The sequence below is a fragment of the Nuphar pumila genome, chromosome 6 (genome assembly GCF_984573655.1).
Source record: "Nuphar pumila chromosome 6, dmNupPumi1.hap1.1, whole genome shotgun sequence".
In the NCBI taxonomy this organism is placed as follows: domain Eukaryota; kingdom Viridiplantae; phylum Streptophyta; class Magnoliopsida; order Nymphaeales; family Nymphaeaceae; genus Nuphar; species Nuphar pumila.
Window position 1 is genome coordinate 26,312,060 of NC_143254.1, and position 27,608 is coordinate 26,339,667.

At 35.4% G+C, this 27,608-nt stretch overlaps 1 protein-coding gene across 1 annotated transcript; it reads right to left on the reverse strand.

Annotated features, from left to right (window-relative positions):
• Positions 1-153: 153 nt before the first annotated feature.
• Positions 154-18,158, reverse strand: LOC149834437 (subtilisin-like protease SBT2.2). Its single transcript, XM_090009369.1, has 11 exons — positions 18,040-18,158; positions 16,461-16,649; positions 9,394-9,535; positions 8,089-8,486; positions 7,583-7,678; positions 7,426-7,498; positions 3,512-3,794; positions 2,924-3,252; positions 2,080-2,350; positions 1,715-1,996; positions 154-737 (listed from the first exon to the last, which is right to left on the reverse strand). Exons 1-11 carry the CDS (start codon positions 18,156-18,158, stop codon positions 298-300), a joined length of 2,622 nt encoding a protein of 873 aa, XP_089865495.1. The 3' UTR covers positions 154-297.
• Positions 18,159-27,608: the final 9,450 nt, after the last annotated feature.

The window sequence follows — 27,608 nt, forward strand, 5'->3', positions numbered from 1 at the left end:
TTATCATTATTCTTCTCTATTGTTCATCATTATCACTTCATTGTTCTTGAAGGTGGCAATATTATTCTTCTCTATTGACGACAAGAACAAGAAACACAAAGTCCAAAAACAACAATGAAATGATAATGATGATCTAACTATTATCAGAATATAGCAAACCAATTAGTATTACTAACAAACAAATCAGTATCAACAGTTACAAAACATATGCTTCATTCTTTACAACAAAACTTTCAACAAAAGTCACAGACCAGACAAAACAACAAAACAATATATCAAGAAAATGAGGGAAAAAAGCTATCGATACATGATCTTTTGTGCAAAAGTGTTATCAAACACAGTTTTAGAAATCACAGAAATGGGGATGTTTAAGACGTGTCCATGGCTTCCATACATCCCAATCCTTCCGAAGCTTGCAACTGTGCTGTTCATTGTGGCATTCATAAACACTGTCAGATTCTGCGTCTGTCCGCTTGCTATGAAAAACTGAGTCGGAATTATGGCAACTGATACTCCAAAAGGAGCACTACAACTGATTTTATAAGTCTCATCACCAGCAATGTTCGTCACCATTCTATGAATAGCTACAGACTGGTTCAGTCTCGCTACTGTAATAGAAGGTAAGTTGAGGTCTGTTGCAGCCATGGTGTTGAGCCCACAAGTCTGGCCTGTGTAGTTCAACACAACTGGGCCAGATCCGTTGATACCACAAAGAAAAGAGAAGAAATCATCATAGCCTGGAAAGACAAGCAGCAGCAGTAGAGAAAAGCTTGTTAATATTGTCGTCCTTCAGCGAGCATCAACAAGTAAGCTCATAAAACATAATTTGCCAAGAAATAGGCATAACTAGTTTTCTAACCATTCTTTACAACAAAAGGCATATAATGAAAACTAAATTATTTGATGTTACTTTCAAAAGAAAACTAATTTTTTTATGCATTTGCTGCTACTCAAGCTGCATTAAACAAAGTGATGGATGACGTGACACAGTGGCACTCTTTTCAGTAGGTTGACGGGAGTCAATATCACCGAACTATCAGATAAACTAAATACACCTGCTTTATCACTTGATGAGTGTTGCAGTTGAATCATAGTTCAATGAATAGTAAGGATTTCTCCATTCACTACAAGATCATACGGGACCTCTCAGGTGAGTTCATAATTTCTTAAAGTGCTGAGTAGCAAAGAATCAAACAATTTAATTGATCTTGATCCAAAAAAAAAAAAAACCTTTTAGTGGATTCATGCATAAATCAAGGAATGCCCATAACTTGACCGTCAAAGCTTTGGCTCTATACACAATGTACCAAGCACATCTTTGCTTGAGGTTGAGTTTGCTCTGACAGCCACCTTAGAGGTTTGGCTCAGCTAAGCATGTGCCAAGACAAGCCAGGTAAAATTCATTTATTTAAAAGAGAAAATGTATCCCCAAAGTTGACAGAAAGAATGGGAATGGAACCTGTGACCTCTTAACTGTAAATCCAAGGGCATATCACTACACCAACAATAATTTTGCACACACACAGACCATAACTGGCTGAGAAGAACCCATGCAAAGCTCAGGCTCAGCTTGTTTAATGGATAATGCAAGATTTGGCTCAAGCCTGGCTGATTGAGCTCCAAACACATGATTTCATACATGAACACCTACAACTAGACATGCTAGGAGAAAAGCCGTCAACAGTTTCACATTGGCAAATACAAAGAAACTTACTGGCATCAAAGATCAGACCAGGGTCCAAAGCAGCAGTCACATTGACAAAACCACTACCCATATCAAAAGGAGTAGCAGGAGACTGGCTTAAATCTGGATTGGTGTAAGTATGTTGTGCCATTATTGGACCTCCTTGCTTGTCATAAAGGGATGCAGTAGTAGAGAGTGCAGATGCTATGGCTGAAGGACTAAAACTAGGGAACTTCTGCTTGATCAGAGCAGCAAGCCCTGCAATGTGGGGTGTAGCCATGCTTGTGCCCGATATCATTGCAAAACTTTCACCTGATGTAACAAAATGTTTGAATGAAGTTAGACAAACCACCTGAATTTACAAATTCCCATGGCTAAGAAAACATGGATGATACCTCCAAATTCTACCGAGTCAGTTCCTCCAGAACTCCATGCACCCCAGATCAGGTTACCAGGAGCTATTAAGTTGGGTTTCATAAAATCTGCATCATCAAGAAATGCATTTTCTGGATCTGGCCCTCTTGCAGAGTAAAACAATACTTTTGGTGCAGAATTGTTGTATGAAGGTTTCAGTCCTCCTGAAATTCTAGCAATGCCTCCAAACTGGACAATTGTGTTTGATGATGTATTTCTCACCAACGAATCATTGTAATATTGGAGAAGAATCTGCGCATAAACAGTTGCTTGAGATAGCAGAAACATGAAATTCCGGCTAATATGTCAAGCCCAATAATAGTTTAATATATGCAAAATGACAACTAATAAATCTTTCTGACACTCTACTTTGGTTCAAAGTTCTCTATCACTGGTGACATGCAAAAAACAACATATCCAACAAAACTAATTATTTTCAACAAGTTGGATCAAGCAGTTAAAGTCAAGCTATAGCAGTTATGCAGTATAAAGCTAAAAGAGCTGAACCAGGAGACACGTCCAACAGAAATGATTATAATTTCAAATGCATAAATTTTTACATCACAATACCCTTAGAATAACAGGTAGATGCATGGAATGAGGAAGAGCACAGCATGTAGGCCTTTCACCTTTTGCAAAAGTGAAATGATCACAGAACAATTCATGATATTGAAAAGCCACAGTACAGGTCACAAATAAGTCATTCCAACAACTTCTGGTCTTGATAATTCTGCATCACGCAAGACCGTCCAAATCTTGCATGATGCAGCATTATCAAGAGCATATCCTGATAATGCTTGTGTTTTGCATGAGAGAGAGAGAGACCTTCGAATTATCTAGAGAAGGAATTATCAAGCCTGACATTTTCATCGGCATTGGGTTTAACTGAAACCCAGTAACAAAAGGATCTACTAAGAATACCACCCCTGCTGCACTGAGATTCTCAGCTGTATCAAGAGCCTGTTTGATGGAGGAGAATCCTAGCACGAAGCGAACAGAGTAACTGCATATCAAGATGTTTCCTTCAACCAACTCCTGCTTCAGTTGAGTGGGATCTTGGCATTCACCCAAATACAAATCTGTTGAATCTACAGTCTCGTTCAATGCATGAATTGCAGAGACCAGAGTGTACATTACATCTTTGCCTGTTCCAGCTGCAGACAATATACAGACGTTAGTGTTTTGATGCATAATGTCAGCAAAATAGACCCATTGATTCTTAGAAATAAGCTGAAGCCAGAATAAAATGCATCCTTATTGTGAAGGAACAAAGTTTCATGCCACGAAATGTGAATCATGCATCTCAATGCAGATCCAATTCATCGTTGTGTTTGGTCAAAATATTGGAGCAGAAACAAGAAAAAAAAAAAGCAAGCCTCACAACACTAGATGGTAATTACATGTCCAACTTACGTGCAAGTCCAACTCCTGGGATAGTCACATTATTGCCAAGTACAATTGAATTAGAATAAGTTCTATCATGAGCTGCAGCACCTACTGTGAAGATCCACGGACTGAAGGAAGAAATACTCTTGAATGAAGGTCCACTATTTCCAGCCGCCTGGATGACAAAGATGCGAGCCTTTACAGCTGAGAGAAGTGCCATGTCTATTGGATTGAAAAAAGTTGCAATTCCAGGAGGGCGTCTGTTTGGAGTGATTGATAAGCTTATAATATCCACTCCATCTTGAGCTGCCTACAAACATAAATATATTATCACTCTGGATGCTAAATTAACATAATATGACATTTCAAAACATGTGAATTGATAGAAAAAAATGCAAGATGCATCTATCTCACAGTGCACAGATACATATCTGAAAACACAGGCTGTGCATGAGCAGAGCCAAGGCCAACTTCCCAAGCCTAGGCCGCTCAAGCTTGGCTTGGTAATCCCAGTACCAGGGTCGAGATTGACTTCAGACAAACTCTGTTCCAGCCATTGTTGGGCAAGCATGAACGAATACAATAAAATAATACATCACCCTTGCAATTTTTTTGTATCATGTGCTAACATCAGAAATTAACCCCAGAAAATATAAAGTGATGCAACATATGAAGTGATGAACCCTACAACTGATATGGACTAGCAACCCACCCACCGATTTTGATTAGTCACAGCACATGACATAGACTAGTTTCAATTATGGCTGGATAAGTTGATAAGGTGATGTCTTCATATTATTAAGGTAAATTCATAAGTTTACATGTTCATATTAAGATTATGTTATCATATAATAACATATTCTATGTTTTCTTGACAAAGTCACTAGGATGATCGTGTTTTGCCCTGTTATGGCCGGGATGGGGTGTGTTGAGTGTCATGAGGCCGCTTCCGGGATGGACTTAGTGACAAAATCTTGTTAGAAAACCGCACTGTATGGTTTGGCTAACTATGATCATTTAGGCACTACAACGACGAGGCTACTGGTAGTAGTCATTGTGGGGATACAGGTCTCATAGGCACTTCGGTCAGAGCCAGTCAGTCATGACTGGTAGTTGTCACCGATTTACATCCAATTGTATCTCATCAGGGATCGTTGTTACATAAGAAACGAGTGAGTCATTCACATACAATGGAATTTGAAAAGATGTCTGAAAAACATAACATAGTTTTAACATGAACATTGTAAGCTTATGAAAGGATCTTACAAAGTAATATGAACAGACATCACCCACCCAATTCAATCATGGAAAATACGACAATAGGTAATAATATTAATAATAATGAAAATAATGAAGATTCATTAATTAAGAAGGCTCAAGTAATTGAATTTCCAAAATATTTGGAATCTTTAAACAAATGGATTATTCCATTTGTTAATCCTAAACAGATATATAATATAGGATTCTTTAACTATAAAACTTTAGAGGAAACGATTCAGTTGTCTGAATTATCTCAGACCCTTAGGTTGCTTAGTCTAAGGGATTTACAACACTATTATGGAAAATATGAATTTCTTCACATAGGAATGATCCAAGTTGCTTTTAAGCCCTTAACCTTACTTGGACTAAATGCTAGCATACTAGCATATGTCAGGGATGAAAGATGAATGAAATGCCAGCCTTCCTTAGCAGCCATAATAGAAACTAGTCTATGCCATGGCCCAGTTTACTTCAATGTATTCCCTAACTTGAATTTATCACTTACTGATAAAAATATGTTAGATGCAGTACAGTTAACTATACATACAAATGAGTATAACTTTTACCCAGGAACTGAACCTATAACCATCTGCTATAGAATCCATTACAAGGTCTTGAAAACCTTAACCCCAAATGCAAAACATAAAATTGTTTCCAGTTATGTAACACAGACTCTTTTAACAGGGCACCTCACCCGCACCCATGCGGGTGCGAGACTTGGACATGGCTTCCTTTGTGTCAGATGAAATCAACCACACTGAGGTCCATTTCTGTCCAAAAGTAGATTCAATTAACCCTAACCAAGTCCAGTTTTATCTATATTATATATATAAATACACACACACACACACACACACACACACACACACACACATATATATATATATATATATATATATATATCCGCAACAGTGTGGTGTTATTTTTTATTGATGAGGAATAGCAATTGTAGATTATTAATTTGATTTATTGCATGAATTTATGCATGATGAATTGTTGATGTGATAATTGTTTTTATTTCATTGGTGTTAACTTAAAATTGTTAAAAATTATATATATGTATATATATATTTATTTATTTATTTACCCTCCCTGCACCCCCGTAACCAAGTTTTTTTAAAGTGCCGCATCGCTGCATCTGCACTCGCACCTATGTGACATAGGTTTCCAGGTAAAACTACGTTAGTAGAAACCAATTTGTTGACTTCAAACATAGCAACAAATAGGATGATTAAATGGGAAGAAATTCAATTCCCAGAATCATGGGATCCACCACAAGTGGTAGCACCTAAACCTGTAGTTCATAAAGATATTGAACAAATAATACAAACTACAGAAGGAGATGTGGAAATTAGATTTGATTCCACTCGAAGGGTTAGACCACCCAGCTTAACTAGATCTAACTCAGATAGATCATTCCAGACTTTTAAATCTGCACAATAAACTATTCCTTCTAGATCATCTATTTCTCAGACAGAGAAAGAAGAATTAGAAATAGTAGAAGGAATAAAATTAATCCAAAACCAAGTCCCGTATGAAATTCACCATAAGGAACTAAAGAAGGAAAGTATGAATTCCCCTACACCATCTGAAATGAGTTTTCATACTCGAAGAAGGTAGTGAAATCAGGGAAATTCTAAATCAAGATTTTTTCTTAGAAAAGTATAAAAAATTTAGAGAATGGTATTTTCAGAATTTTTTTGAAGTTGAACTTAAATATTTCAAAGATCAATATTACAAAAATCTAAATGAAACACAGAAAATAAAAGGTTTTGTTTCTTGGTTTTTAAAATTTTATTTAAACCAAAAAGAAAAAAGCAATTTTAGTTGTTCAAAAAAATTGGACAACGATAAAATATGATAAAATATTATCACACTTTCCTCCTGAAAAAATAATAAAGTTAGATTCAACAGAAGCATGTGCTTATCTAAATTTACACAAGTTAGAGGAAGCACATGTTGCCATTAAGGAAATAAATTCTTTAATTAAATCACAAAATTACACCAAGAATAGGAAATCTTTATCATTACTATTTTCCTCGATGACATCTATTTTAGCCGTTGGATCACCAAGAATCATATGGTCAATGCTGATTGGAACCTAGTGCACATAACTGGTTCCATTTATACCCAGTACACATTTGCACTAACTTCAAGGTGAATCTGACCATTTTATGCCAACCTTGATAACTCAATTCATAAGAATTAAACATAGCTGTGCTCAATTATATATTGGAGTTGATGTAACATAAGAACTGCCTGCACTGACAAAAGATACTGTCAAGATCAAGTTTTGGCAGCACATATCAAAGTCCAACTAGTAAAGACTAAACATGGCAGCACAGGAATTCTTAACCAACAGACTGATCTAACAGCAACTCATATGAGCATGTAAAATGATTAACAAACTACAAACATACCCTATAACAACAGTAGTGACATCTGAAACTAATCAATATTCCCGTCGCTCGATGTTTACTGATTGACTTATTTTTGTAATCGCATATCACATTCTTCAACCCAATTTCAAGAACATTGAATTCAAAAAAGTACTACATTCAGAAGCATTTGAATCAACATCCACTTTCGTTTGATTAAAAGAATTATCCAAGGGACAGTGAAGCTATTGGCATGGTGAAAAACACAAGAAAAAGCCAGAACCAGTAAATTCACCCACAGACCTGATCTATGGCCGCAACCACATCTGCAGCAAAGCCACCAAATCTCTTGTAAAGAGCCTTGTAGACAGCAATGCTGCAATAGAAGAGCGGATGCTTGTCATAACTCTTACAGAAAGTGATTAGCTAGTTACAGCCAAAAAACAAAAAAATCAATTACTGTGCACGGGGTGCCATGCCACTCGCATTGCCAAAATGCTGGCCTGCTACAGTCACAGAAATCCCATGGTTCCCAGCTGCAATGGAGGCTGTGTGCCTGTACATCGAAGAGAACTAATTAACTTCCTCTATAAAGGGAAATATGTAACATACAAAACCCATATATCAATTACAAGTAAAAGTAAATTTAAAAAAAAAATACTCAATACTACATAGTATTAAGTCCTCATTCCATTTTTCAAACAATGCAAAAAACTACAACTTTTTATCATAGATTAACATAATAGGCTGCATATTACAAATAGCAGCCATAAAGAGCCATTGTTACCAAGACTAACAAAGAAAACATCAAATCCACATCGGACATTAAATCAAAATCTTCATTAATAGTCACACAATTTCCAAAATGGATTTAAGTTTCAGGTTAATGTCTAGATTCCGGTAAAAATAATGGATTTTAGTATCTCAATTTTTTCTTTTTCAGAAATAACGAAAAACAAAACTCACGTTCCATGGCCATCTCCATCAAAAGGAGAAGCATAATCTTGAGTAGCATTGAAGATCCCCCTAGTAATAGCAGAAGCAGCAAAGTGACGAGCTCCAATAAGTTTGCGGTTACAAGAACCAGATGGAAAATCCCTGGTAACTTCACAAACACCAGAAAAGTGTGGCGGGACTGGATATAAATTACTGGAAATGTCATCAGCAAAACTCAGATGTGTGGGATCAATCCCTGTATCAATAAATCCAATCACTATTCCTTCCCCTGCAACATCTGGACCACCTTCCACGACCCAAGCCCCATCAGGTAGGCCCAAAAAATCAGGAGTGTGTGTTGTTGCAGTTCTGACAGAGAAATCTGGCACAACATTTGCAACTTCTTTACTTTTTGCAAGCTTCTCTGCCTACAAAATACATTAAAGAGTTCCAAATTAAAATGTGAGATAGATAATTAATGTTAGATGTGGTTATCAGTAAGCAATCCATACTCAGTGGCCACTGGTCTTTCAAGTTATTTGTGGATAAAGTTTCTAAGTTCATGAGAAACTTGACAGGACTCTGGATCCGGAATCTGGATTCCGGAGTTCAAAGGCAAGTCATCCAATGGCAGAAAGACAATACATCCATAAAAAAGGAAAAAAGAGCCAAACGATTTGCTAAATCAACATTATGTATATAATGTCATTAGAGAGGGAAATGCAAGGATCACTATGATAACCAACACAACAAACTATTATGAATAGCCCAAATACAAACCCTACTGAAAATGGCAGTTTTCTGAAAACAACACCATAATGCATTAGCCTATACACAGAGTACCAGTAATCAGGAGAAAAAAAAATGGCATCAAGCTATCAAAAAACCATAACTAAGAACCAAAACAAAAACGCAAATTGCTGCCATCAAATGAAAAGTACTTAGACCCTTGGATGTAAAGTTCCACCATACCAAAATCATAAGCTTGAACAGATCACAAAACTTAACCGGGTAAACTACAATTCACATTAAAAAAATCATAAGAATCTTAAGGACAATATTAGCAACCTGAACTCTCACAAAGTTACTAGACCCAGATTATCCAAAACATTTTCAATTACTTAAGAAATTGGGCCTAAAAGGAGATATAATACATATCGTACCGGTAAATCAACTCCTAAGCAGCACAGAAATAAGCAATGAGTCACAGGTCAGAATATAGGAATAGCATGAAAACGAAACAATAAACATGTGTAATAGCAACATGAGACAACAAAAGGGAACACTTAATACAACGATCAGAAAACATGTAAAAAACCCATGATCAGAGACTACCTGCTGTGGGGATACAAGAACAGCAAATCCATTGATCAAGTAATGGTAACTGTAGAGCTTCTGATAACTCTCTCCCTTGAAAGTCCTCTTCAAGAGTGAATCTTGGTACCGAATTAGATAAGAACCGTAATGTGGATCGGCCCTTGAACAATTACTGGTAAAAAATAGAATACAAAAACGAGTCAAGTAGAACTTTTAAAACGCAATTTATGTTACAACGAGCATTAAAGTTTATATGTCACAACATTTCGTTAGTAAACTGTGGAAAAGAGTACTAAACCAAAATCACATAAACTATGGACCAAAAAAACTGCAGCCTACACAAATCAATGTTTCAATTAAATATTTCTCAGGGAGTAAAAGATAAAACCATGTAAAAACTTTCAAAGTTCACATGCAAGCCAACAACTCGCATAGCATTTATCTTAAATCAAATAAATAGAAGTAGCAATTGTGAACACCTTAATGAATCAATTAAAGAAGAACCTTAATGGACCGACTAAAGAAGATTTCAAGTAAAAATGTACAAGTTTAAAAAAGAATCCAGCCATACAGAAGCAATCGAGAGAGAGAGAGTCTAAAAAGAAGCCACATGCGTGTTCCTTTCAAAACCACAAACACAAAACACATCAAAACAACAATCTAAATGATCATGGTGGTGGAGGTCTTCGTTGAATAAAAAGAAATCTAGATGGTACTATACAAATAATCTGATTTGCGCAATAAGAGACCCGAAGATGAGGAAAGAAAAACTAACCATTGCTTGAATCTTCTGATACAACACTTAGAGGAAAGAAAAACTAACCATTGGTTCTGTAGCCTGGTTAGTCTGCCTGCCGTCACATAACTAACATCATCAACACTCTTCCTCAAACCAGACAGATAGTGAAGAGTCGGTGCCTGTTTTAGTGTTACAATATACACCATGGGCGTCTCATTCTGACCCAGGACCACCCCACCCATCCCCAGACACACAACCAACAAAAAATGAACCCCATAACAAAAACACAACCTTTTAGTACTATGCTCCATTAATGGACCGCCAAAAAACCAGAAGAGAAAGGCCCCTCAAACACGCACCTCCACTCCTCAATGGCCCATAAAACTCCCAGCTTTTTCTCTTCCACTTGTGCATGTGAAGAAGACAATAGTTGAATCGGACTATGGAGAAAGAAGTGTCGACGGGAGGAGTCGGTCTCTCTTTCAGTTGGCATGTGAATAAGAGGGCGGGGGCTTTACCGTGAGGACAAGACGGAAATTTTGGAGCATTGTAGAAAAGCTTGCAAGTGAACGTTGGTCATCTTTTGTCTTTGGATGGAAGTGTCACAGAGGTTAAAAGTTAAAACAAACAAACTAGCCAGTAAAAGATAAAAGGGGACCCACAAAGGTAATTTGATCTGATCCGGGACCCAAAAGTGTTGGTAATGCTGTGGGAGAGAGAGATTCAAACTATAAAACATCAAGATTAAGAAAAGGGTCAACAAACATTCAACCCGGCGGCAAGGCAAAACAGGCTCCAAACAGACCTAGAGCACAAAAACAAAACTAAGAACAAAACTGTAGCACAGAAACAAAACTAAGAACAAAACTGTGAGAGAGAGATTGGAAGACGTTGATGGGATGAATACAACTACAGAGTGAGGGGTTACTTTATACATATAGCTCTAGACTATAGAGTAGGATATATGAAGATGGAGTATATATAGTACAAGCTGGAAGAAGGGGACAATCTTGTGGTCTAAAGGGTAGGCGGTGAATTAAACGAAGGTGGCAGAGAGAGAGAGAGAGAGAGGCGTGTGGGTGTGCGTGTGTGTGAGCAAAGGTAGCATGCGTGTCTCTGACATTAACATGTTTGTGTGCGAGATTAAGAATCAAAGAGAAGGTTGATCCAGGACACAGACTTCGTTTCTTCTTTTGTGCAGGTCGCTAATGGCTGGGCTCCCAAAGTTTCATTAAATAATTAATATAGAGAGAGAGAGAGTGTGTGGAATTGGTTTTGTTGCTGTGTTGATTTTGTTGGTAAGAAATGGAATGTAAGTAACAAGAATTGATGGGACCACCAAAGACAGGGAGATTCTTGCCCATTGCTTCTGTAAATGCGTATTGCGTCATAGCAAGCATTTGGTGCGCTTCCTTTCCTTTGTCTTCTTCGCTATCATTGCACCATTTAATAACCAATATTAAATGCAATCAAGAGTGGTGGTCCTCTCGTGACTGTCTATGCCTTTAGTTTACACTTTCCATAGTTATAACTAAGTAAACGTTCATCATAAAAATAAAAAACTCATTAAAAAAAGATGAAAGAGTTGTGAACTTGTGATCGAACACTGTATTTCAGCTTCACCTTTTTCTTTTATGAAAGGAAAAGAGTTCCATGGCCCACGACTACAGTGAGATAAAGTCTCTCTCTCTCTCTCTCTCTCTCTCTCTCTCTACAGTGAGATACTATTTCTTTTCTTCGTAGTGGATCATTTGATTAGGTAGAGCGAGGTCAAAAGCTCGAGGTGATTAAAGTAATCGTGATAACCTTTCGAGGTGTCACCATGTAACTAAATTGGTTAGCTTAACGTTAGTTGCAGTCCCCCATGGTCCAATGGGGTGAGACCTTTGTTGCAACAAAATAATGAGAGTTTATTAAATATCACTTTATAGCATATATAGTCATGCGTATGATTATTATAAAAGGTAATGTATTCAAACATTTTATGGCATTAATTTGTAGTCCATCCTCCCTATTGTCATATTTGACAAAAAAATGGCACAATAAATGCTTCTAAAATATATAAAGAACGTGCCTACGAGGACTTCACTTTCTTGGTTATGGGCAACAATGGTTTGTCACTTGACATGGAACGATCACGGTTCGAAATCTACGAGAAGCATCTCTTACTCCAAAGTTGAATCTGTGTGTACTTTCTCAATAGGCCCTCAAAGATTTTACCAACCAGAAACCTGTCAATGTGCCATCGGTGACAGGAGGTTTCTCACACACCAATGCTCAAAGAGTAAAAGTATATACATAGCAAACTTAGATTCGTTGGGATTGATGATTGCATAATATTAGGATTCAATTCCAATAATGGATGATCATTTGGACCATTATGGCTTAGCTTGACATGTGAAATAGTATTCTTCGTTTCATTTAGCAACAAGACCCATAAAAAGTGTGGCAAAAAAAAAACACTTCAAAGATTTTCAATTGTCGTTGCCTCCCCAATAATGGCAGAGGGAAGCTATATATGCTCATACAACCCCACCTTATGTTGCTTATAAAAATAAAAATTGGAAATACTTTCATGGATGTCATTTTCTATCTTGGAATGTGCTGTTAATCCAACTTATAATCAGAATGATGTGCAAAATGGATCCGAACACGTGTACCCATTGAAAGCACTTTGAAATATTATGTGAATCAAAGTATTTGGTACGCCATGGAAAGTGTCATTCAGTATAACAGAACCGACCCACAGGATGCTGTGAACCATTTGTGATGTAGTACTTTAACTGTGTCGGTATGCAGTGAAAGCAGAAAGAGCCTTCACTAACTCTTCTATTTTCGATTCAGAGTAATTTACAAAACGCTGCTTAACTTATGAGTTATTTAAGAAAAAAGCCTTTAACTTTTTTTATTACATTTGAGTACCTATCTTTTTTCATCTATATTTCAAAAACATGCTTGGACTTAAAAGTGATTGCGTTGACACTTGCTTTAGTCAAACCCACAGTATCAAATGCCCTGGTTATTTATTTCTTTGTGAAAGAGAATTAGTTGAGTTATTCCATCACAAAAGCCCACAACGGTCATTCTATACTTCAAGCATGTATCTGGAAATGCATTCGATAAAGCAAGCATTTAAAATATAATAACTGAAACATAGGGAGGCTTTTTGTGAATAACTGATAAGTTAGTAGATTTTTGTAAATTACTCTTCCCAATTCATCATCATCTAATTTGACTTATAAATGATATTTCAGATAAAGCTAAGAATTGTATGCCAAACAAACATGACTGTGAGATGAAAAGAAAAAATGACCTAGATATTATAGGATTTTTGCTCTTAGAAGCTGTGTAATTTGGCAAATCAAATCAATGCCAACAAGTTTCGAGTGGTGGTGTGATTTTTTAGTGAGGAAAAGTCTCGCAATATATGGCACATAAAAAATTTGTTAATATAAGAAAGTACTTAAAATATAAATAAAACTACGAAAAAATGTAAAAACATTTCAAGATATCCTTAAAATATCGCCAACATTTTGTAACTATTGGCAAAATACTACATTGTGCTATTTACGCAAGACAACTTACATGACAACTTCAAAAATGTTAATATAAGAAAGTACTTAAAATATAAATAAAACTACGATAAAATGTAAAAACATTTCAAGATATCCTTAAAATATCGCCAACATTTTGTAACAACAACAACAACTACGCCTTCATCCCAAAACAATTGGGGTCGGCGATATGAACCAAAAAAGAAAATCATTCTGGGTCTTCCACATGAATCCTTCTCCTCCAATCATTTCTATCCAATGTCATGTCCTTGGTGAGGTTCAAAGCATTCATATACTTTCCTATTACCTTCATCCATGTCTTCCTAGGCCTACCCCGACCTCTTTTAACTAATATATTTTTCCATTTTTTCATCCTTATAACTGGAGCATCATTAGGCCTTCGCCGAATATGTCCAAACCACCGTAAACGATTCTCTCTCATCTTATTTTCAATGGGTGCAACACCTACCTTCTTACGTATCTCCTCATTCCGAATCTTATCTTTTATTGTATTTCCACACATTCATCTCAGCATACGCATCTCAGCTACACTCATTTTTTGAATATAATGTCTCTTGTCAGCCCAACATTCCGTACCATATAGTAAAGCGGGCCTAATAGTCGTCCTATAAAACTTTTACACGACAACATTTTGTAACTTTTAGCAAAATACTACAGTGTGCTATTTACACAAGACAACTTACTGGAAAGTTGGCCTCATTGAGAAAGAAATTTTTCACTGCTTTGTAATCAAGAACTTCTCGTACCTCTCCACAGATTTCATTGTTTTCTCTTGTTCTCGTATCATTTGTTCTTATTCATCCTATACAGCAAAGATTTACTCGTGAGAAGGCATCTTAAGAGGTGTATATAACAACAAAGTATCCTTTCTCTTGGGGAGGAGTGAGGACATTCGGACGATTCCCCTCTAGATCACGTTCTCTCATATGGAAGAACTTGGGTACAGATCTTTATGTCACCGTTTGACTGAATCAATGGACTTGATCCTGTGGGACAAACGGATCCAAAATTCTGCAAACTTCCAAAAACGATACTACTAACAAGTTCAGGAACTCTGAGCTGAGCATCTCGTGAAACACCATGAACTTGGATATGTTTTCACTAGATGCCAAACACAAATAGAAGCCATGTTCAGGTGATACCGTCAATGCCTCGGTTATGGGATCACCATCACACCATTTCATAAAAGCCTATACGTCAGGCTGCTAAAGTTCTAAAATGGAAAAACTCCATATCATGCAAAGAACCAAGGTATTAGGTGAGAGCAATGTTGCCAGTATCTGTGTCGGTACTGAATCGTTTGGCTACCGATTCATCTGTATATATTGGCAGATACCGATACTCAAGTGAATCGTTTGGTATTGGACAAAAATAATAAAAAATACTACATGTCATATCATAGGACACATTTTTAAATTATTAAAATAATACTAAAGATTATTTTTTGTTTTTTTTATTTATTAAAAAATAGCTAATTCAGGGGGTGAAGCTCGTATCGATATGCACCGATACTGATAACATTGGGTGAGTGCACTTTTACTCCAACCTCTACTTCTCAGAATAAAGCAATGTTATCAGTAACGGTGAGTATCGGCGGAAATTCGATATGCTGAAAGCCTGAATCGGCTATTTTTTAATAAATATAAAAATACCAAAAAATAATTTTTAAATATTATTTTAATGGTTTTAACAAGTGTCACATTATGATATTGACACGTAATCATTTTTTATTATTTTTAGGCCAGAGTATCGGCGGCCGATACAGCTGAATCGGTGGCCATGCTATTCATGGTAGATACCGACGTTAGTGCCCTAGTGATACAAGGTTAGATCTAGGGGACAGGATCCACTGATTTCACGACCATAGAGAATCTAATGTCTTCAGAAATTGGTGATATTTTTGGCTGGTTATAAAAAAAGGTGATATTTATATAGCATGTACTAGACACATGAGACATGTCTTCTGTGGTACCCACATGACAGGAAGATACAATCCTATAAAGTGCCTAGGGCATGGATGTGTTCAGCATGGTAAAATTAGTAGGAATCAACCCTTGATTCATAGTTTTTTATTGGAGATGCTGATTTTTCAGCCCTCATAAAATCTGATATATACATCAGAAAAACATGATTCGAAGGTTAATTTTTTTTATGAGGGCTGAAAATATCACCCTCCGGATCAAAGATTAGTTATGCTGGCTAGTGTTGTGATTATCAGTGTGTATTGGCCTGAATCAGCCAATACGTATCATATCACCAAAAATTCTATATAATAGTGACCTGAATCAGCTATTTTTTAATAAATATAAAAAATAGCTTAAAATTAATTTTAATATTATTTTAATGGCTTTAACATGTGCCATGTTTTGATTGATGCTTAATATTTTTTAATTGTTTTTTGGCAATTCAAAATGATTCACTTGAGAATTGGTATCAACTGATTCACTTGAATCGTTGGCCAAATGATACAAGCCTGATTTCTATACTTATAACATTGGCATTGGCTAAGCCTATCGTACTTACGATTGTGTGTAAATTGTTGGTGTGTGTGGCCATGCGCTGCACGTTGTGCTTATCTATGAGTAAGTCTGCTCATAGATAAACTAAGTCTGTTTTACAAATCAACATTTTTATTTAAATTTCAAACTCTAGTTTATCAATAAATTGGACTCACCGATATTCTCTCAACCGTTTGTTGAGCCGAGAGAGGGAATCTGAAGGCTATATAAACATGGGACTTGACCCCTATAGTGATATGCAATACAGCACACCGTGAAGCCTTTGAAGCAAACCTCCAAGCTTCAACTATCATCTGCTCTTTCTTTACACTCTTTACTCTCTGCTGCCGCACCTCAACCTTTATGTTGCCGTCACCACCTGAGGACCTTCCGTTGCGCCACCTCAACAGTGGTATTAGAGCTAAGGTTCGAGGACGCTCATCAACACCTGCGGCCTTCAACCTGCAAAGAATAAACAAACACAAAAAAAGAAGGGAAAGGTAAGAGTTATTGCTCTTCTTACTGGTCTTTAAGCTTCCCATTTTTTGTCTCTAAAACAGAGACCTCTGTTTATTTTTGCCCACCTCTGAAAACCCTAACCAGAAAAACAGAGACCTGCATGTTTTTATATATTGTCTATCTCTAAAAATTAAACCAGAAAACAAAGTTGATACTTACTTGTTCGTCTTTGTACACCAAAAGAAAAAAAAATGAGGGGAAACAGAGAAACAGACCGAAGAAAAAAAATAATATATAGATTTGGCCTCACGTTTGAGTGCAGGGAAAGCCTGCGACAAGGAAAACAAACCCAAATAGGAAGTCGACCCATCACCGTCGGAGAACGGGCATAAAATTTTCTGATCGTTTCATCTTCCAAGGAAGCTCCGTCGTAGAAAGAGGCCTCAGACCTGTGTCAGAGGGAGCCTGCAACGAAAACATCAAACCCAACCATAGAGTCGGGCTATCGCTGCCAGAGATCAACCGAAAAAATTGGTTTCCCATTTTTCTTGAGCTTCAGGGAAGAAGAGAGAGAAAACCCGATGCCCTTTTTAGTCGGTTTCAACCTGTTCGGGGCTTAAATAGCCTAAGGGGTAAAAAGACCCCTTTGTCCCTAGATGTTGTACGTATTTTAAAAAAAGGGTTAAATAAAATATTCTATAATCTGCATACCTTTTCAAAAGTACTTGCTAAAAAGGGGCTGTGACTTTGAAATTTTTGAAAAATTAATAGAAATAGTTAGATTTTCCATTTAATACCTGGAATAATTTTTTAATTTTCAAAAAACCCTTTTCTCCTGTTAAATTAAAAAAAAACTCGTTTAAATTTTGTTTAAGACCAAAATTAGGTCTATTTAAAATAAAGAAACTTGTTTAGTCTGACAAGATCTTCCTTTTGTTTTTTATTGTTCATTTATGCTAACTTGCCATAAATAAATTAAATTAAAATTAGTTAGTACAAAATGGCTAGTCATGTTTGTGCCTCCGAATTAGCGAAAACATACAAGTTAAACGAGACCAACTTTCTAGTCTGAAAAAAGCAGATCCTTTTAGCTATAACCCTGGAAGGACTGGAATATGTCCTTAGTATGTCTATAGAAAAATCGAATGAAGAATCATCTCAAGAAGTAATCAAATTCAAAAAAATTCAAAAAGACGATCTGGTGGCAAGAACCATCATGCTCACCTACATGGACGATAATTTGATCAGAGTCTTTGAAGATTATAAAACCGCTAAGGAAATGATGGAGGCCATCGCCACCAAGTATGATACCACATCCAAAGTTCATATTCAATTGTTACTCGAACAATACAACTGATATAGGATGAAAGAGAGTGACAGTGTGGTAGATCACGTTAATAGGATGTTGGTCATGGCTAAAGACCTAGCCATTGCTGGAAATGTAATTCCAGATAAAATGCAGGTGTTCACCATACTGAATAGCCTCCCACATTCGTACAAAATGGTGACCATTGCCCCTGTAATTAGCCATAGAATAAGAACACATGGCTAAGGAGAAGAAGTCTGAATTGATGGTGGTTCAAGACACACCATCTCATAGCCAAGTACCTGTTAAGCAAAATAACTTAAAAAAGAAGGGTAATGGCAAGCTCCATAAAAGACAAAGTGTAGGTTTCAAACCTCAAGGCCACAAAGGCTCACAAGTCAAGTGCTTCAAGTGTGGCAAGATGGGACACATCTAGAAGAACTGCAGGACAAAATTTTCAAATAATAGGAGCAACTAGAATGGTGGGAGATACAACAACAATTCAAGCAAAAAGCATGACAGAAAAGAAGTCATCTGTATTGTATCTGAATGTCACTTTGCGAATAAAGAACTCTTAAGGTGGTGGGTGGACTCTGGGGCTACTCGACATATAGCTAAATCTACTGATGGAGTTGTAGATCTCAAAGAGCTAGGACCAGGCGAGCACAAGGTCTACATGGGCAACAACTCCTATAGTGATGTTCTAGGAGTTGGGTCCTACAGACTCAATGTAGGAGGGACTAGTGTGTTACTGAAAGATGTACTTTATGTCCCTTCACTGAAGAGAAACCTGGTGTCTACACCAGTTTTGATTAGAAAAGGTTTTAAGGTCCGGTTTGTTCCTTGGAAGGTCACTATGAGAAACATGGTAGAATCCCGTTTTAGGGTAAATTTGACAAAGAACATGGGATGTTTAAATTATCTAAAAATAAAGAGAACTTTTCCTCGTGTATTGATTGTGCCTTAGTGATTGATGTAAATGCATGGCATAAAAGAATTGTGCATATAAGGCTAAATAAAATAAAAAATCTGGCACAACAAGGACTAATCCCTAACTTTAAAGAATCTCACTTTGAAAAATGTGAATTTTGTATTTTTGAAAAGTTTGCAAGAAAACCCTTTTCACATAATGGTATTCGAGCCACTGAGCTATTAGAAATAATCCATACGGACATTTGTAGAGCTTTTAGAGTCTAAACTCATAGTGGCATGTTATATTTTATAACATTTATTGATGATTTCTCAAGATATCGATATTTGTATCTCATCAGAAATAAATCAGAAGCACTTGAGAAATTTAAAGAATACAAAAATGAAGTTGAAAGACAACTTCGTAGAAACATTAAAATTATGATATCTGATAGAGGTGGTGAATACACCTCAAATGCGTTCAACAATTATTGCAAAGATTTTGGTATTAATAGGCAAAGAACCATACCAAGGACACCGCAACAAAATGGTATTGCTGAAAGGTGTAACAGAACTCTCCTGAACATGGTAAGATCCATGTTAGCAGGTGCTCATCTACCCAAAGTTTTTTGGGGTGAAGTTATAAATACAACTATGTATACATTAAATAGAGTACCTTGTAAGGTTGTCCCAAAGACTCCATATGAAAGATGGACTGATATGAAACCAGACTTAAATCATCTAAGAAGATGGAGATTTGTAGCTCATGTAAAAATCTTAGATCCAACTATGGATAAATTTGATAACAGATCAGCTAGATGTATCTTTATTGGTTATCCAAAACGGTCAAAAGGCTACAGATTGTATCATCAGAGTCTGAGACTGATAGAGGGTAGAGATGTTGAGTTTCTGAAAAATCTCAATAATGAATTTGGTGATCCAACTGAGGATCCATTTGATTTGCTAGATGATCATGATGATCAAAATGAACAGTTAGGTAATGAACCAACTGTAGAACAGTTAGGTAATGAACCAGCTGTGGAACAACCAGACAATGAACCAACTGATTTTGAACCCTCTATTTCCCAAGGACTAAGTGGTCGTAAAAGATCTAGAGCTCCTCCATCCTACTTGGATGACTACTATGTGTATTTATGTGAAGAACTCTGCTATTTTGTAGATCTTGATGAGTTGATCAATAATCTCTCATATGTTGATGCAATTAATTCAAAAGATGTATCAGAATGGGAAAGAGCTATGGTTGAAGAAATTGAATCCATTGAAAAGAACTAAGTCTGGAACTTAACTGATCTTCCTGAGGGAAGAAAACCAGTTGGTTGTAAATGAGTTCTTAAGAAAAAATATAAAGATGATGGATCTATAGATAAATTTAAAGCAAGACTAGTAGCGAAAGGTTTTTCCCAAAAAGAGAGAATCAATTGTACAGAAACCTATTCACTGGTTGCTAAATTTACGTCCATCAAGATAATATTATCCATAACTGCTCATCATGATCGGAACATATGGCAAATGGATGTAAAGATTGCCTTCCTAAACAGTGACCTAAAAGAAGACATATATATGACTCAGCCAGAAGTTTATGCGATAAATGATGATAAAGTGTATAAGTTAAAAAAATCTTTATACGGATTAAAGCAATAGCCAAGACAATGGTTTTTGGCTTTTCACAAAGCCATAACAAAGATTGGATATGAACCAAATCAGTTAGACCACTGTATATATGTATAGAAAAGTGAGTCTTTTTTGTATCTTGTCATTATATGTTGATGACATTCTACTGATTGAGAATGACAATGAAAAGATCGTCAATACAAAGAAATGGTTATATACCAATTTTGAAATGAAAGATATGGGTGAAACTTCCTATATTTTGGAAATTAAAATCACCCAAAACAGAGATTCAAGGGCTCGCTGTTTAAGCCAAGAAAGGTACATTGACCATATTCTTAAGAGATACAAAATGCATGACTCCAAACCTATTAGATCTCCTATTGCAAAAGGAGTAAACTTAAGCAAAAGCGATTGTTTTGGTGAGGACCAACCAAATCTTGAAATTCCTTATGCTCAGGCTGTTGGAAGCCTAATGTATGTGATGCTATGCACAAGACTTGACATAAGCTTCACCATAGGTCATGTTAGCAAATATCAAAGTAATCCATAATGGCCTCACTGACAAGCCGTAAAGAGAATTTTTTGATACCTAAAAGGATCTAAAGGATTGCAATTGAGTTTTCAAGTTGACAACCTTGATTTGATTGAATACTCTGATGTTGACTTTGTAGGGTGCAAAGATGACAACAAATCTACTTCTGGCTACATCTTCCTCTTTGAAGGAGGAGTTGTTGCGTGGTCCTGTAAGAAACAGAGTTGTGTGGCTCAGCATACTTAAGAGGCTGAGTATATCGTGTGTAATGCAACTATGACATTTGCAGTATGAATCAACAAGTTCATTAAAGATTTAAAGATAGAAATATTATATAAGCTTGTACAAATATACTGTGATAGTCAAGCTGCTATTGCTCTAATGAAGAGTGGAGCTGATAGCTCCAAGAGCAAGCATATAATGGTAAAATACCACTACATACATGATATGATTGAAAACAATGAAATAATTGTAGACTATCTTCCTACATTGAATATGGTAGCAGATCTCTTAACTAAGGGTATTGCAGAAGACTTGTTTACCAAGCATGTCGCCCGAATGGGATTAGGATATATATGATTATGAAGAAAATTCTTAACGAAAAATTTGTAATCAATTCAAGGAAGCCTACAATAGTGAGAGCAAATTGAGCAGTCTCATGTCTAAGTGGGAGATGTTGGTGCATGTGGCCACGCGCTGCATGTTGTGCTTATCCATGAGTAGGCTTGCTCATGGATAGTTTAAGTCTATTTTATAAATCAACCTTTTTATTTAAATTTCAAACTCTAGTTTATCAAATACATTGGACTCACCAATATTCTCTCAACCGTCTGCTGAGCCGAGAGAGGGAATCTGAAGGCTATATAAACACGAAACTCGGCCCCTATGGTGATATGCAATACAATACACCGTGAAGCCTTTGAAGCAAACCTCCAAGCTCCAAACTATCCTCTGCTATTTCTTTTCCCTCTTCACTCTCTGTTGCCGCATCTCAACCTCTTTGTTGCCGCCGCCACCTGAGGACCTTCCGTTGTGCCACCTCAACATAGACTTATGTCCAACCCTTTGCCCTCAAGAAGTCATTGAGCAAGGAATACGCAAGGGCTTATCCCTCGACTTTTATCCCTTACCCTCATTAATCCAAAGGGTTTCACACTTTTGAGAATGAAATCCTGACCACCCATCTAGTGCCCAAGGCCTTTTTCACAACACCAAACCCCTTGGGGCTATGATTCAAAGGTTAGTTTCTACTGAACTTAATTTGTAGATTACATCAGAAGGGTCAAATGTGCAAAAAAACTTGAAATGGACAACACTACCCTTGGATCATAACATGTTATCTTGGAATCAATTAATAGGAATTTGGTGCATCATATTTTTGTTGTTCTAGAAGGCAGCAGACCTTGTAATAATTATGTGAATCTCTATGCTTCAAGTGCTTTAGGTGTTGTTGGTGTAACACCTCAAGATTTTAAAATCCCAAAAATATGAAAAATTTAATTTTTTCTTTATAAAATATCAGCAGAAATTTTCTTAAGGTTTTGTTCAAAACCTCGAGTGGGTTACAGAATGATCAAATACAATAATATTGAATTTTAAATAGCTAACATTTAACAAAATAATTTCATTCCATGTATCAAAGTGATTTATAAAATTTGGAATAAATAGAAATGTTCAAAAGCAACCAATAAGATTTATCAAAATTTGCTTTTCGAGAAAAAAAATGGTTGGATTGGTGACATCATCTCAACTTTCCGCAATCCCTCATGTTCAAATACTCTGTACCCAAAATGGTTTAAGTAGCGGGTCAGAACAACCCCCATCAAGATTACAATAATAAAACATATATAAAAATAGACATACATGAAATGACAGTCTTTAAATAAGCAATTATCAATGCAAATGAATAACAGTTCAATATCATATATAATGATCATCTCATGCATGATTTACCAGTGTAGCAATCATCGTAGGCATGGATAATTTATAATTATTTACAATTATATTTCTTTCTTAGATGATGCATCTCACGTGACACTATATGCATAATGCAATATTGTTTCTCTTTCATAACTCTTTGTGGGTATGTCACAGATAAATAAAGTAGAGGTTTGACATAGAAAGTACATTCAAGCAATTTATGGCTTATTACCCTAGCTGCACACATCTAATCTAGTCTCAAGGTGAGAGACGATCTAGTCGAGAGAGAAACCCTAACACCCAAAACATGATATATTAGCTGAAACAATTTCACCACTAACCTGCGGCATCTGTAGTAGCTATCCCCTATCTCCGTGGTTGGGAAAATGACCTTATGTGCTTAAGAGCCATATGTACCACATACTCTCTCATTGTAAGTTTTAAAAAAATTATTATATACATTTATTAGTATTTGATTAACTCTCTTGACATGCTTTAAACAATAAATAAATCTTTAATAACCTCTATCGGGCATGAACATATATGATTTTAATCAACCTTATCATAAGGTTCTTGGCCACCTATGTGGGTTTCTACACATATAGCTCCAGTTGACCGTAAACATGGCCAGAGCCACTCATCCAGGCTCGAGACATAACAATATCATGATTTTCATGCAACATTAATGAATATCACTCAATTAGCAGTTTATCAATCATAAGCATAAATATCATGTGATTATGCATCATAAATTCAAATTATATTTGTGCATAAAAATCTAATTTTTATTTATACACAGAGTCAAAAGTATGAAAACATTCTTAAACATGCATATATACAAAGTTTGAGTTTCATTCATGGAGTTAAAAAACTTTATAAATGCATTTATATGAATAGGTTCATAAAATTGGAGTTTCACAACTTTGCTCAAAATCTTGGACAATTACGTATTTTTATTTTGAACCTATTCAAGATAATCGTACTTGGATAATTTCAAAACTTTTTTTTACACATGTTCATATTTTTATCTATCAAATCTCATGGTTTCGTAAATATATATTTTCTTAAAAAGCATGAAATAGATAATTTTAGAAACTATATATATATATATATATATGTGGAACTTAAGCATTTCAAAATACCTATACTTATGCATGTGTGTTTTATGATTGTAGACCTAGGTCGGTGCACATGCAACTTTATAAGGAGAGTTTTTTGCGGCAAAAGTGATGATATGGGCATCTCTGTGAAACCGAAGCAGAGGAGGTCATGAAGCGGCAACTGCGACATTCAGCAGCAACTACGGCATTCATTAGCAATAGAGGGGGTGTTATAAAGGGTGTGGGTTCAGGTGGTTTTTGCCCACCGTGGTGTGGGGCTGGCCACCAAAACACCCGAGAGAGGGAATGGGGGAGAGGGTGAACACGATAGAGGGAAAGAGAGGACTGTATGAATGAGGTTTGAGGGTGTGGTGAGGGTATTTATAGGTGATAGAATACATGGGAGGGTATGTGTGATGTGATGTGAGAGAAAGATTTTGAAGTTTGGGATTTTTGGAAAGAGAGTTGATGTGATGGATCCTTGAGAGGTGAGTTGATTTGATGAAAGAAGGGTCTTTAGAAAGGCAGTTGATGTGATAGATGATGGATCCTTGAGAGGTGAGTTGATGTAATGTAAGGGGAGTTTTGAGAGTTTGGAGTTGATTTGATGGAAAAAGGATCTTTGAGAAGAGAGTTGATGTGATGGATCCTTAAGAAGTGAGTTGATGTGATATAAGGGGAGTTTTGGGAGTTTAGAGTTGATTTTGTGATAAAAAAACATAATATTTTTTATATTTATACGGTCCTAATATATGTATGAATTATGTATGTGTATGTATATATATAAGTTTAAAAATATGTTTAAATATACATATACTTCATGTTTTAAAAATATGCATATCTTGTATTTTAATTTATGTATTCATGAGATTTTTTATTTTAAAAATATGCATTGTCTCACATTTTGATTTACGTATGCATGAGATTCTCTATTGTAAAAAAATATGCATGTCTCATATTTTGATTTTTGTATGCATGAGATTCACAATTTTAAAAATATGTATTTTTCGTTACATATGTATGAGATTCTTTGTTGTAAGAAAATATGTATGTCTCATATTTTAATTTACATATATATGAGATTCTTTGTTGTAAGAAAGTATGCATATCTCATATTTTAATTTTTGTATGCATGAGATTCCCTGTTTTAAAAATATGTAGGGCTCGTATTTTGAGTTATGTATGCATAAGATTCCTTGTTATAAGAAAATATGCATGTTATTTTGATTATAGTATGCATGTTATTTTCTATTTTAAAAATATGCATGTCTCGTATTTTAATTTATGTACGCATGAAATCGTTTGTTTTAAAAATATGCATGTTTCATATTTTGATTTTGTGTACAATTTATATATGCATGAGATTCTATGTTTCAAAATAAGTGTGTTTTGTATTTATTCATTTCATACACAAATACGAATACATGAATAAAAAAGGTTTGAAACATTAAATACAAGTTATAAAATACATACATGTAGATTTCTGATATAAAATATTAGTTATGCAGGTTTGAAGTTTTAAATATTGTGTATACAAATATTACATATTTCTTGACATTAATATGTGAGCTTTAAGTTGTTCAAAAGTGGGTTGTTAATATATATGCATTTAGAAATTCTAGATTATCCTAACTTGTGATTCAAGTGTTAAATGATATAATTCTATATTTGTCCATATAAAATTCTTGATATGCATGTGTTGATTTTTTTTAGATACGAATGTATTGATTTTTTGAAAAACTTGAATGCTTGTAGTGGATTACTGTTGAAATATAATATTACATGTGGCTATATTGGCATATTGATGTACGTTATGGTATGCTTTACTACTATGCCACATTAAATAACATATGAATTGCATGAATTGTGACTTGTATTGGAGCATGTGGTTCAAGAAATCAAATTACTGTCTTGATGATTTAAATTGCATGTGAACTATTATTATTGTTGTACTGTAAGACATGTGAGGCATGCACATATACTTATGAACTCATGAATGAGTTGAAGTTTTATGACAACCCTAAGGTGTGAATATGCACCAAGTTATGAAAAACACATGCATACTTAATTTTCGGGATCACCTTCATAGGCAAGATGCTGAATCAGTTTAAAAATACTAAAGCATATTAAATGAATTATGAGAATACACAAACATGAGAATCTACCCAGAATGAGTAAATGATGCCTACTTGTATGGGGCATATGTAATATGTTAAACCCTTAATAAAGAGGGCTCAATAACTCATTCATATTTTGGTCTTACCTAGAAAGATGATAGGTGGTACATGCTCCAATGAACATTGTTTTTAATTATCATGTTTCTCTGAGTGATACTGACTAGACATCTTCAGTCATCGTAGTTAGGAGGTTGGATCTACCAAAAGTTTTTCTAGGTTGGTAATTTTTCATGACTTTTGCAGTAAGTTTAAGATGCATCCTTATTATTATTTTTGCCTTTAGGGAGTTTTCTCTTACTCATTACACCATCCTCTTTTGGATCGGTTTCATCTAATCATACTAAGTATTAAAATACATGGAATAGTAAACTCTTGTATGACCTCAGTTTAACTCGATGACTTCATCATGTGAGTACCTACAGGTGGGATAATATCAAAATAAAGCCTTATATTTACACTCTTAATTAGAATAAAACACATTTCGTGTTTATACAAATCAGCAAATTGTATAATTACATGTTTTATAACATTTATTTATGTATATCATATGATTGAATGCATGATTGCTAGCCATATATGTGTTAGTTCTTACAAATATGTGACATTATTATACCTACTATATTAGATATTGTTTGATCCCCTAATTATATATGGTGATGAGTAGACTATTGTTACAGGCGATGGTGAGATGGCGTAGACAAGTCACGAAACCATATTCTGTTTATTTTTGTTTCCCAGATATGCTTGATGTTTAGATATATCATTTGTTATGTTAAACAATTTTCAATTCAGTTATGTTTTGAAGTCCAGTTTGAAATGAATCGTCTTTGAAATTCTACCTTCTCAATATCAAAATCTATGTGTATGGGTTCATACCCAAATCCAATAAGATCGTGATCCATTCTTTGTTGTCGTATATTTCTCTGTAACCCACACAAGGTTGTTAACTTGGATATTTTGAATAATTTTTCATTATGCAATCGATTTGACTCTGAAAAGTAATCCATTACAAAAAATTTTGAATTTTTCCTAAATTTTTCAAATTAAATTTTTTGAGGTGTTACAAAAATTGCATTGGAATAGTGTAATTACATTTCAATAACATGGTCTTTCTAATGTATTTTTGCAGTTCAGAATAATTATTGCAAACTATAATTACACTATTTTGGTACAATTCTCACCAGATTCTGGTAGTGAATGTTTGGAATTTGAGCTCAAGCACACCACTATGCTGAATGATGGCAGATCTATGCTATAAAAGCTAAATCTGACCTTAGAAAATGCAAAAGAGAACTCCAGATTACACGGGTCTTCAAAGAGATACAAGAACTCACCAAAAAATTCAAATTCTCAATGGAATTCAACTCCAACTTGCATTACTCATCA